The sequence below is a fragment of the Phoca vitulina genome, unplaced genomic scaffold (genome assembly GCF_004348235.1).
Source record: "Phoca vitulina isolate PV1807 unplaced genomic scaffold, GSC_HSeal_1.0 scaffold19, whole genome shotgun sequence".
Taxonomy (NCBI): domain Eukaryota; kingdom Metazoa; phylum Chordata; class Mammalia; order Carnivora; family Phocidae; genus Phoca; species Phoca vitulina.
Window position 1 is genome coordinate 15624208 of NW_022589722.1, and position 13870 is coordinate 15638077.

Below are 13870 nucleotides of genomic sequence, written 5' to 3' on the forward strand. Positions count from 1 at the left end.
ATGCTACACATTAGGTTCCCAGAACTTATTTATCTTTTAACTGGAAGTTTGGTACTCTTTGACCAACATCTCCCCATTTCCCCCAGCAACTACCATTTTACTCTCTGTTTCTATGAGTTTGGCTTTTTAAAATTCCACCTATAAGTGAGATCATATAGTATTTGTCTTTCTCTTATTTTACAGCGTTATTTATTATACTAATAGAAAACATATATATAGGACTTACTATGTACAAAACATTGTTCTACCTATTTTATAGGAATTACCTCAGTCAATGCTCATAACCCTATGAGACAGATGCTATGATTATCCCCATATAAGGAACTGAGCACAAAGAAATTGGGAACTTGACCGGTCACACTGTTCTTAATGTGATAGAATTGGGCAGTCTGGCTCCTGTGTCTGTGCTCTTAAGTGCTTTATAACCCCACCCTACCTTATATGCTGCGCTGATCGTTGGTTCTCTTGAAGTTTGACTCTCAACTCTATGTGTGTTCATGTCTATTATACTCCTACTATACCCGAATGTGAATTTCTAAATCTCCCTCATTTGCTGTGCCTACCTAATATTTAAATAAATGATATCAGATTTATAATCTGTAGTCCTTTATATACTTTATTTTTTAGATTTTATTTTTTTATTTGAGAGAGAGAATGAGAGAGAGAGAAAGCATGAGGGGGGGAGGGTCCGAGGGAGGAGCAGACTCTCTGCTGAGCAGGCAGCCCGATGCGGGACTCGATCTTGGGACTCCAGGATCATGACCTGGGCCGAAGGCAGTCGCTTAACCAACTGAGCCATCCAGGCGCCCCGAATTATATATTTTAATTAAACGTCATTTTAAATTGAGATAAATCCAATTAAAAAGGCAAAAATAATGTTTTAAAATAAAGAGTTATGAATTATATTTGTCAACATACCTTGTATTCATTTTTATCTTGAAGATCTGAAGTAAACAATCTTATTTTCATATCAGCAGCTGAAGTACAAAATCTGGAAGTAAAAAAAACAAAACCAACACAAATCAATAACCAGAGCTACAAGCAGAAAGAAGGATGAATCTCACATACATAATGTTAAGTGAACAAAGCAGGACAAAAAAAGGATATTATCATTCCACTTATATGAAAGTTCATAAGTAGGAAAAATAAACTATATTGTTTTAGGGATGCATACATAGCTGATAAAACTTTAAAAAGCAAGAAAATGACTGTCATAATAATCATGAGATTAATTATCTTTAAGAGGAAGGGAGAAGGTTGATTAGAGAGGGGCACAGGGGGGACCTTGGGTGCTGGGCATGTTCGATTTCTTGACCTGGGTGATATTACATGGGTGTTTGTTTTACAACAGTCATGTTAAACTGCGCATGTACTTTTTTTGCACTTTTTGGCATGTATGCTCTATTTCATAACATACAAATAAAAGGTAAGAAAAACTAAAAAGCAAAGCTTATCTACCTAATTCTTCTCCTTTGAATCTGTCCCATTACTGTTTTGGGTATTCATATTTCCCATTCAGAGAAAACTTTAGAACAGACTTGCTACAACAACATTACTAATGTGAGGTCTCCTAATGTAGATCTCCTCATACTTACGTCATAAGAAATCATTTAAAAATCTCTCTCCAAAATATCATTTCTAAAATAGAAAAAGGCTACTTTAGAAGGTTTTTAAAAGAAATATCTCAAGCAAAAAGGTTTATAAAGTATTAGTAGAAGAGTAAGGCCAAGTTCAGTAAAAACATCAGAGAACAAAGGACTTACAGGGGTCAAAGATTATTTACTAAAAAAAATAAATAAATAATGAAAGAATCTTATTAAAAGAAAAAAACACACAGACACACACAACTTTATGGCAAACCTTGTGTTGTTCCACTTTTCTCCAAACTTTGCTGCTTGAGTTTATATGTGGTAAGTGTATTTACACCATCCCTTAATTAAACCATAAAGCCTCAGAGAACATAAGTAAGGTGAAGAGTTACTTTCCAGCAAGTGTGAAGAAAAGCAAGTGGGGATGAACAGAGAGAGAGTAGAACTGAGACAACTAAATGCTAAAGATAAAACACTAGGAATGGATTCTTTCTAGCTGTTAAGTTAAAAGTTAATGATGATAAGATAGACACCAAGTTATACTTCAGTCATCTTGATAGATCAATCTTTAGTCATGAAAAAAACAGTATTTACTTGTAATATATATATATAAAAGTAAAGTAAAATAAGAAATACAAATATAGTTTAGTCACAATTGTGTAAAATTATTTATGAAAAAAATAGGATACTGAATGTAGAGACGACCTTTAAAAATGTTTTTGTATATTCCAAATTTGATATAGTAAATATATAATTTTATAATAAAAATATATAATTTATTTAAAAACAAAACTGTGCTGTCAGCTTGTTCTAAAAATACTGTCTTTAAAATTGATGGCTGGTTAATATTCTGAATTTATCATATATATTTGCAGAATTAAAGAAAATTTGAGACCACTTATCAAAAAGCAACAACAACAAAAAAGATGAAACAATACAGCATATCCATTAAAAGGAGGACAGGAAAACAGGCACCAAGCAGAACCATGGAAGACTATACAGCTTTCAACATCTGCTAGAGAATGCAGAGACTGACTCGTTTAGCTCCAGATTCTGTGAACACCTTTTTTTTAATATAAAAGGAAATGAACAGCAAACTGGCTGTTGACAATGATATACGTATGGTAACAAGTGCTGTTGTGTGGATTATTCAAAATTCAGTTAGCTAAGACCTGTACAGCTTCTAGAAGAAAAGAGAACATCTTCAATCTTGTTGCAGGCAAATATTCTTTAGATAGGAAATAGAATGCATATGAAAAAGTGCTCAAAATCATGAGTCATCAGGGAAATGTCACTGTGGTCCCAACCATAATGGCTAAAATAAAGACTGACAATACTGAAGAGTTGGTAGAGCAAGTTGAACATCTCTAGATTACTGGTGGGGATATAAAATGGTAGAACCACTATGGAAACTGGTACTTTCTTAAAATGTTAAAAAACATTCAACCACCCTCTGATTCAGCAGTTCTACTCCTAAGAGAAATGAAACCATGTATCTACTAGACCCGTATACAGGGTTGCTCGTAGCAACTTTAGTCATAATAGCTAAAAACTGGAAACTGCCCTGGTGTCTATTTAGAGGAGAATGGATAAACAAATAGTGGTATTTATACCATGTAATGGAATACTTTTCAAAAATAAAAAGAATCACCAGTAGTTATAACATGAATAAATCTCAACAACAACAAATGAGGCACAAAAAATACATTGTGTATGATTCCACTTATATGAAGTTCTTGAATAGGCAAAACTAATTTCTGAAAATTAGATTAATAGTTGCTTTAGCAGAAGATGGGGTGTAAGGATTGACTGGGAAGGAGCACAAAGAACCTTTTGAAGTGACAGAAATGCTATGTATTACCAGCATATGGGTTACACACGTGTATGCATGTCAGCACTGATTAAATGGTACCCTCAGAAGTTGAGAATTTCACTATATGTGAATTATCCCTTAATTTAAAAAAATTAGGTTAGCTCAGTAAGGCTACTATATTGTTTACTAAAAGAAGGCATATCTTTTAGATTTGGTACCTGTGGAAGTGAGGTTGGTGTTTTGAACGAACATGAAACAACCTGACACATATTGCCGTTGTGAAGAAGGCCTCAGCAGGTGTTGTCAAGATTTTTCTCAAAAAGGAATTGTTCTTTTCAAACGTTTTCGTAAGAACTGAAGCCCAAGGATTAGAATTGCAGTTTTATGTACTGTTAAACATGAAAATGTGATATTGGCCTGTGTGTGCAGCAGTAAGGTTCATTAATGACTCAATCAGATTTACTTACTTCAACAGAGTTGTACTTTCAGTAAGTGGTGAACTCAGTGAAGAATCTGTGTAGACTTCAAACGATTCAGGTGAAACTCAAGTAGAGAGCTTTGTAGTCAGGCCCCAACATATACTCAAGGCATCACTGCCATGTTGCGTATTTAAATCACAAATTCAGATAATAAGTCTAAGTTATGAAATAATGGCCGATGTTAAAATATCTAATACTGAAACTGGGGAAAATGGAAGTGGAGGAAAAAAAAGTCCTTATGATCAAAGGCTTCAGATCACTTAAAACAAAGAACATTAATAAATACTGCACTTAATATTTTTAAACTTACTTGATTACTGGAGGCAATGAATCAAGTCTAGTTTCTGGGCTCCAAGCTATACCATCGACCCTGACTCCATGCTGAAACGTTCGTAGTGTTTTATATTGAATTCCTTCAATATCTGCTTCTTCCTCCTAAGCATACACAGTAAATGTTTTAAGAAGTTATGAGAACAAACACTATAATACTCTGATTTTACCATAATGAAGATTTTATCAGGAGGCCATATATATTCTTTTGAGAAGTTCAAAAACAGATTAGATATTGAGATTTAACTGGTTTGCTTAACAATGACAACAAAAATAGCTAAAACTGTCTAAGCCTCATGGAAAACTCTCTAGGGCAACTAAAAACAAACAGTAAACATATTTTCACATAGTATTATATATGGCACTATACATGTGTAAGATGTTACAAATTGTTCATCTGTTATGGACTATGAATAATGAATATGTTAATACAATCTGGTTAATTTAGTCTTTTGGATATAGGATTCTGGTTTAGATATTTAATTAAAGCCAGTTTATTTACCTGCTTTGGTACTACTAAAATGATTTCAGTTTATCTTCATGGGAAGATGAGGAAAAAAAATGAATTTTGAAGAGTCATTTAGGTCTGGAAACAGGGATAATCACCTGAAAAACTTTCCCATTATAAAAATAATATAATGCAGCTATCTTAAGTACTTCTGTCCACATCCAAAAACTAACAGCTTCAGTTTGCAGGGCAAAAAGACAAAGTTTAGTGCCTGCACAAGGAAGGATGATTGGAGACTTCTGCATAGATCCAGGTCTTCTAAGGGGGAAGTAGAAAAAAAAAAAAACCCAAACCAAAACTGCCATGCAAAATATCTACCTTAGGTGAAGGCTAAGAGAGAAAAGCCACTTATGAGAAATCTCTACCATTAGCTGGCCGTAACATGAGTCTGGGGATTGAATTCACATTATGTGCTCCAGAAAATGACAATTGATTTCAAAATGGTCATATGTTGGTAGTGGCCCAGAGCACCTGACAAAGGCAAATTCTCTTTGGATGAACTACCCCTACCCAGGTCTCAAAAAGTTCCCACAGATATAGTTCAATCAAATATGATCTTACACACATGCACTCAAACGTGAAAACGAAGAACCACAAACACAACAAGTATGAGTAAGCAACAAGAGATTACCAAAAATGATTAGGCAGATTTTAAAAAGAACCAAACAAAACTTTTAGATTAAAATATCACAATGGAAAAAAAAAATCAACGCTTAGAGCAGCTGGGATACAGATTTGAAAAAATTACTCAGAATGGAGCAAAGAGAAGACCAAAAAAAAAAAAAAAAAAAAAAGTTAAAAGGGATTCAGTGAGAAGTTCCACCACGTATCTTATTTGGGTTGTAGAGGAGAGAATAGAGGGAATGAGAAAAAAGGCAGTATTTGAAGAGATAATGGCAAAGGATCCTCCATACTTGATGACAGACACCAATATATGTATTTAGAAAGAACAATACATCCCAGGCAACTTAAATAAAAAGAAATCTGCAGGCAGATATAACATAGTGCAACTTCAGAATACACACACAAACTCTCATGATACATAATAGTGTGTATGTATATATACATATTGAGGGAGAGGGGGAGGGAGGGAGGAAGGGAGAAGAAAGCAGGGCGAGGGTGGGGATTTCAGCAACAGCTGCCAGAAAAAAAAGAAGTTTCCTATACAAGAGATTTCCTATAAAAGAATTAGAACCACCATAGACTTCTTGGCACTAGACTTCTCAAAACAACAAATGCATAAAGATAGTGGAATAAGATCTTCAAAACAATGATAGAAAAAACTTTAGGACTATAACCACAACAAAACTGTTTTTCAAGAATGAAGCTGTATTAAAGATATTTTCAGAAAAACAAAAACCAAAACTGAAGCATCAATAAACTCTCACTAAACGATCTAAAGCAGAGGGTGGCAAACTACAACTGGGCCAAATTTGGCCTATGGCTTGGTTTTGTACAGCCCATGAACTGAGAATCATTTATATATATATATATATGTAATATATATATATATATTTAAGATTTATTTATTTGAGAGAGCAATCTCAAGCAGGGGGAGCAGGAGAGGTAGAAGCAGGCTCCCCACTGAGCAGGAGTCCTATGTGGGGCTGGATCCCAGGACCCTGGGATCATGACCTGAGCCAAAGGCAGGCGCTTAACCGACTCAGCCACCCAGGTGCCCCCTCATTTTTATATTTTTAAGGAGTTGTAAAAAACAAAGAATAATTTGCAACAGGTACCATAAGTGGTTGGAAAAACCTAAAATATTTAGGCCATTTGGCCCTTTATATAAAAAATTTAGTAGTGAACTTTTTCTTGTAGTAAAGGATGTGCTTTCAGGTGAAGAAAAATGACCCCAGAAGGAAGGCCTGAGATGTAAGAACAGTGAGTAAAAAAATCAAAGGCAAACAGATGGGTTAATCTAAACAAATATTAGCCCTATAAAACACAATTTGTGGGTTAAAATGAAAAGAAAAACAACTGAGAACTAAAATATGACATTAATATAAGTCTGAAGGGGGTGATGGTAGTTCAAGAGCCAAAAATCCTTATTTTGTTCATGAAGAAGTTAAAGATATTAATTTTGACTTTGTCTAATTAAGTATGCATGTTAAAGTGTCTTTGGTAACAATTAAAAGAAGAGAAACAGCATACACAACCTCCAAATTATCAGGGAGGAAAACAATGAAAGGAGGTAACAAAACACAAACAGAAGACATAAGAATATGCATATTGGCAATGTTTTCAAGAATAAAAAACTAAAAATAACCCAAATAGCCAATGGAAGAATAGACAGATTAATTATGGTATATTTGCATAATATACCATTCAACAACGAAAACAAATGAATTCTGACATGCAGGAATCTAACAAATACAATGTTAACAGCAACACACTGTAGAAGAACATAATACAGAATAATTTCATTAATACAAAGTTTGAGACATGAAAAATATACTCATTTGCAACACCTACATATATGGTAACTCACCAACACAAAATTTCAGACATGGTTACCACTTGGGGGTGAGAAGGAAAGGCAGTAAGGGAAGAACACCCAGAGGGATTCAAAGGAATTGCTAATGTTCCATTTCTTACGCTGGGTAGCAGGCATCCAGGAATCTATTTTATTGTTCTTTATACCTTATATAGATAACATATATTTTAAAATACTTTTTTATAAGCTTAAAATATTATAATTTAAAAATTGTTATTTAAGTCAATACCCTAACTGGGTCTAGAGACTACAGCAAAATTTTTCATGACAAATTTTCCCAAGGAATCCTCTGTATTAAGTGACTATAATTATCTTTTATAAGTTTATAGAATTATAAAATATCACCAGGGAAAAAAAATCCAGAGCAGGTGAAACTTATTTAATGGAATACATATGTCTACATAGATAGGAATATTATCTGAAGGCCTGTTCTAAGAATTCCATTCATCCTGAATCTAAATGTAGTTTTATTTGTACCTTAATTGAATCCTATTGAATGTGTTGATTTTTCAAGGATAAAATTTTAGTCTTTGGGATCCTAGCAAAGCCATTTCACAAATACATTGCACATGGGTTTTCTCTACATAATTCAGATGCCCCTTGAAAAATAACTTTAAATTTCAAACTTAGAGTTAACAGCAAAAAGTTTTTCCATAAATGAAAACAGGAAATAGAAATGTACTTATCAAGGAAAGAAAAACACTGTCAAATCTTATTACTTCATAATCTGTGTGTATAACTGTACAGCTAACAGCCAGATATGCCAAGGCAGCAACCACTAAGCAATTTTAAAATAAGGTTAAGAGCCTACTCATAGCTGACTTCATAGTTTGGGTTACATCTATTTTTCCACACTGGACAAATCAATCTTCTAAAAATGAAGTTTTTACCACCAAAACAACCATTACTTTGCTACTGTAACAACAGTGTTGACAATTAGGTCCTGTAATTTGTTACCCAAAGTATATATGGAGTTATTGGGTGGCCATGGAGATCAAGAAATCCCAGGGACTGTATAGCTTGAGCTTTATGTATTCGCAGTGGAACCTTTTTTCCTGGCAGCAATGTCTGCCACTGAGCCAACCAAAAGGCCAGGGTGTGTGTGTGTGGTATAGGCAGAGACAAATGCTATTTGGGGTTTAGTTTGGGGTGTAGGCAGTATTGTATAGGCAGGAAATTAAGATACTTTGGAAAACTTGCTACAATATAAATCATTATAGAAGGCTCTGGCGTATTTGAGGTTGGGGCAATGCCAGGTTGATGCAAGGGCTCTTCTAAGGGTTTGAAATTGGCAGGCCCTCTCATCACACCCAGTTAAGGCCAAATACAGAATTTTAGTCAGATGAGACTGTAAAGTTTACCTAGTCCGCTTCTTTCACCTCACACTTGAATTTATATAACATCTGGAGAAAGTGCATAACCCTTCTCTGAACACTCTCAGTGACAGGAAACTAGCTACTACTTGGGGGAGCTTATTCAACTCTGGGGGGAGGGGTAGTTCTAATTTGAAGAGCTCTCTTTAACATTAAACCCAAACCTGTTTTCATGTAAATTCTACTCATTGCTCCAAATTCTGCTCCCTGGAACCATATAGATGAAGTCTACTTCAGTGACGCAAGTATTTGGCCACAGCTGATCTTAGGTGAACACACTCAAAGATTCAGTGTCAGTGGTAAAGCACTACAAGCCACAACTTCACTCAGAAAGACTTGACAAATAACACAAAATACATTTACCATTCTGAGTCTTTCCTCTTTCACATGACAGTTTTAAACATTTTAATACCATTCTGAAATGTCTTCAAATACATTATCTCATTTGCATCATAACATACACTGCTGAGAAATGAAGATTAAAGGATACAGAGCTATGCTGTCCAATATGGTAGCCACTAGCCACATGGGATGATTAAGCACTTGAAATACGGCTAGTTCCAACTGTGTATACTTTATAAAGTGCAAAATCCACACCAGATTTCAGACTTAGTATAAAAGTATATAAAAATCTCATTCATTTTTTATGTTGGTTACACATGAAATATTTTGGATACACTGGGTAAAATAATACATTAAAATTAATTTCATCTGGTTTTTACTTCTCATAGTGTGGTTACTATAACATTTAAATTTATATTTGGGCTCACACTGTATTTCTATCAGACAGCATTGAATTAACTCCTTTTGGCAGTTAAATCATTACACTGATTCATGGTGAACATCCAGGTGACTAAAAACTCTAAGTCACAATTGTCTCTTCTAGCTTCAGCGGTGTATCATTTTAAGACTTTATCTTTATTAAATTTTAGCTTGTTCAACTTGGCACATTAATCCAATCTATTAAATACCTGAATTCTAAGCACAGTGTCTGGCATACAACAGGTGCTCAATAAATACTTGTTACGTGAAGTTTATCATCCAAAGCATTAGGTATCCTTCTCAGCTTCATGTTCTATATAAATTCAATGTGCTTGCTTAAATTAAATGTTCTCGAAATTCAAGTCCCCAATTCATTATTGGTGATCCTTTGAATAGACTTAGAAACTTTCATGTTTCCTCTACTCTTTGCACATAGGACTTCTTATAGCAGTTTTCTTACTGCATTGTTTTACATTTAAACATCTTGAGGTCAGGGTCTTTGCTTTTTTAACATAGGTATTACCAATTCCCAGCACCTGATTTGCACTTAATACTTGACAAATACATGATACCAATTAATAGTACTATCATTCAGCTCAAATTTCCATCATATTCAAAAGAACACCATAGAATTATTCTGAAAAATGCTTTGGTGAAATTTAAATCTTCTGTATTGACAGTGTTTTCCTAAGAGTCTTAGAATGAGGATTGCCTTTCCAACAGGAATGTGGAAAACTTTCAATTCAATTTACCTTTATTTTGTTTTCTCTCAGACAAGAGAGAAGCATGAAATTGGATGCTATGGAACTTGAAGATTCTAACATGAGAGAAGAGAAACAATGTTTAATAGTATTTAATTAGATAACAAAATCATTTTAAAGGGAAGTGATAATTTATTATGAATCCCCAAGGGCAAATTAATTTATCATGAATCCCCATTATTATGACTTGATTCTCCTCCAGAACTGTTTGAACTATGGTTTCAACCTATCTGAATAGCAGCATCAAAGGAAAAGAACAGGGATTTAGAAACGGGGTCTACAGCTTGTTTTTTCATTTACTAGTCATACAAGTCCCTGAACTTCCTTGAAGTACAATGCAAACTCTATGAGGATGGGGACAGTTGCTTAATTTTATTGCCAGTACTTGGCACAAAAACGTGCCAAGTTAATAAAATCCAATTCTTTATGTAGTTTGGCTGTTAAGACCTAGATTGCCAATCTGACAGGTCTGAGGATCAACAAGGACAATGTGCATGACATGACAGAGCAATACAAACATTTTTTGCTAGTTCTTTCTTCTCATTGTCTTTTTCTCTCTGCCACTCATCACCTCTGCCTTTCTTTTTTCCTGATTTTTTTCTCCCTTCTTGACTTTCTCATTTCTTAGTTGAACATAAATTAGAGATAAAACATATTTTTCCAGTATTTTTTAACACAATTCTGTGTTCAGTTACTAATTTTAAAAGTAATGAAGTAAAGAGTCAGCGTCACCTGTAGGGAGTTGCTTTACTCTTTTGTGGGTTAGTAGCCTGCACCAGAAAAACAGTTTTCTCTCAGTCTTTTTCAAGAGTGTGTTAGATTATTTCTCCTAATCATGTGGACTTTTTATGATCCTAACCAAGTAGTCCAGTTAATGTCACGCTGTTGGTCACTTAGCCTGAAAGCTAGCAATTCTTACCCCAACCCTAAGAGACAATGTGGGACAATGTAAGAGCTCTTGTATTCTACTCAGACACCAAAAAACTGAAGCCTTTAATTCATATTTTCTCCTTAGGATAAATATGCATGCAGTCTAATTTTGTCTAACTTTATTTAATGTACTGTAAAATGCTAAACTGCATTTATGATGTCAAAACACTGAAATAAAATACTGAACTGCCTCCTGAGTAAAAGAGGAAATAATAATGTTTATAATACTACCACTTTAGTGATAAAGTTACTTTAAATCTTTGAAAACTGATCACTGCCAAACTACCTCACTGATTAATCTTGAGAAATACTGTTTTATGAATAATATTCTGGTAAACAAAGGATTAGCCAAGATTTCTGCACTGTTTACACTCTTTCACATGTGGAACTAGCTTTCCTGTGAGAAAACATGGTGTGTCCTCACCACAAAGTAATCTTGCTTTGGTGATTAAATATGGGCCGGTGCTGGGGGGAAACACTGACCAAATTAATGACAGTTAAAACATGTATTTATATATATTTATATAAAACGTGCCAGATGCCTTCCAGGAACTTCACATGATGTACTAATTACATTCTCATAAGACCCTATTAAGTATTATTTTCCTCATTTTTATAGAAGAGAGGTTAAGTACCTGTTCGAGGTCATATAGCTATTAACAGGTAAAGCCGGGCAGGAGTAAAAACCTTGGCATTTTGGCTCCAGAGTTCATTGTCTTAATGACTATGCTAAATTGCTGTTCAATTAATAGGGTCCCATACTTTGTATACTCTGGATGTATGCTTTAGATGTATAAAAAGTATGAGAGCATACTAATACAAAACCTGAATATCATGACAGCTGTAAAATCTCCTGGAGGATTATTTTTTAGGCTTGTTTCCTATATCACAGTGGAATGTAGAAAAACTGGATTAAGTAATTACTTAGGTCTCATTTAATTGTTTTCTTTGTACATACCAAATGTTCAGTTAGTCACAACCTTCAATTACCAGAATATTCCATTTCTAATCATGAGGCAAAAGAGAAGCCTCATAGTCTTTTTTTTTTGACTACCTATTTAATGTTTGCACAAATCTCAGGCATATATTACTGGAAATATCTTCCTCTGTAGTTCTTCATATCATTTTTTTTCTAACATTCAAACTCAATATGCTTTCCAGGTTTAGCCAGTTTACCAAGGTTTGTCTTTTTAACCAGTGAAATAGCTTCATTGTCATTCACTGAGTTTTGTACACTAACCTGAAATGTACACATGCCAACCACCACATAATTACCGCCACCATAGGCAATTAGGTTTCCTGAATCCCCACTGTCAAAGGGATTAAATTCTACCACATGCACATAATCTTCACAATCCACAGTGTAGGCAGCATTTCTTGTGGCATCTTGCTTCATCTTGTATGTCAATACTTGAGCAGTTGTAAAAATAAAATAGCCTTCTACCGGACAAGGTCACGAAACTGTGGATTACAGCACAGACATAGTTAGACAGAAACCATCAAAGTGTCAGTCACTTTCAGCAAATGAATGAAAATAAGGACATGGTATTTCAGATGCCAGAGACAGCTAAAAAAAAAAATCAAGTACTTCTTTAAATACTTTATGAATAATACCTGTAGAATAAATCATAATATCTTGTTTAGATTAACTAAAAGATAGTGAGTACTTGAAGATGTAATTACTTTAGTAGTAAATATACTCATAAAAAATTAATGATAGTTAACATTTACAGAGCACTGTTTGCAGGTGCCATGTTAAGGATTTTACTGATATTACGACACCTAATAACTTGCAAACCTAAGCGGAGGCAAATGGCTCCCATTTTACAGAAGAAATCGAAGCTTGAATAGGTTAGTTAGCTGTCAAGCTCGTAAGACGAGACAGCATTTGAAATACTTTACTATGTGTTGGACACCAGTGCTAGAGAAGAAAAACAGCCCTCCGCCTTGAAGATCACAATATCCGGTAACAGTTATGATTCAGTGTGAAAAGCACAATAACATAAGCAGATCCAAAATATAAGATCTGGAGAAAGGAGTGCCAAAATGCGTGATATAAAAATATTCATAAAACCAGGCACAAATCTTCAACCAACCTGTTATGGCCTGGTGTGCCCTCTGGAAGTAGCATTCTCAGATGAGACTTAGGGATCTAAAGAGGTCTTCTCCCCCGCCCCCCCCCCGGCTTAACTGGATGCAGTTGTCCTGAGAATAGTTGGGCACAGTTAACGAACACATAAAGACCTGATAAGTATTTACGGAGAATCAGATGAATCCCACCTGAGGGAGCCTATAAACTAGTAGCCATACGAGTGGGAATCCAGGACTGGACATCTGTTAAGGGTGACCAGCAGGTGGATGCCCTTAGAGGCACAGTGGTGTGGGAAGTGGAAAAGATGCAAGGTCAGGAAACTCGGTCCCCTTATTGCTTGTTAAACTGCCCAGTCTCACTACATTTTCAGGGTTTCACTGCACACGGCGGGCTGGATTTGCCCTCCAAAACTGGAAGGGCAGAACAGGGAGGAAACAACTGAAGTACCCGCAAAGAGCCCCAACGCCTCTCCCAGACAGGCAAGTCCCGCGAGACCCCGCTACCACCTCCCGAAGCCCGAGGTCAGGGGGGAAAAGAGGTGGGTACGGCCCAGGAGAGAAGGAACTCGCACGAATAGGAAGAGATCGCTGGGCGGCCAGCAGCAAAGCGGTGCGAACCCTTAGGTTCCCGCTCGATACGCACCGGGGGCGTCGGGAAGTGGCCAGAAGGAAGCAGGTCTCCGCGGAGGCCGACCGCGGCGCGCGCCGACTCTGCTTCCGGGTCAGAGGGCGGAAGA

General features: G+C 35.6%; 1 protein-coding gene across 3 annotated transcripts in view; it reads right to left on the bottom strand.

Moving 5' to 3' along the window:
- The window catches only part of NUP37 (nucleoporin 37), a 42151-nt gene extending 28308 nt beyond the window's left edge, over nucleotides 1–13843 (bottom strand). Inside the window, exons 1-4 of one of the 3 annotated variants that reach the window (XM_032416545.1) lie at nucleotides 13777–13843; nucleotides 12283–12503; nucleotides 4192–4316; nucleotides 919–991 (exon numbers count right to left, since the gene is read on the bottom strand). In XM_032416545.1, coding sequence (XP_032272436.1) covers nucleotides 919–991; nucleotides 4192–4316; nucleotides 12283–12438 — 354 coding nt within the window. In that variant the 5' untranslated portion in view covers nucleotides 12439–12503; nucleotides 13777–13843. Of the gene's footprint in view, nucleotides 1–918; nucleotides 992–4191; nucleotides 4317–10103; nucleotides 10169–12282; nucleotides 12504–13138 lie in introns of those variants that run through there. The other 2 variants (XM_032416546.1, XM_032416547.1) reach the window with 2 other exon arrangements.
- Between the last annotated feature and the right edge of the window lie 27 nt (nucleotides 13844–13870).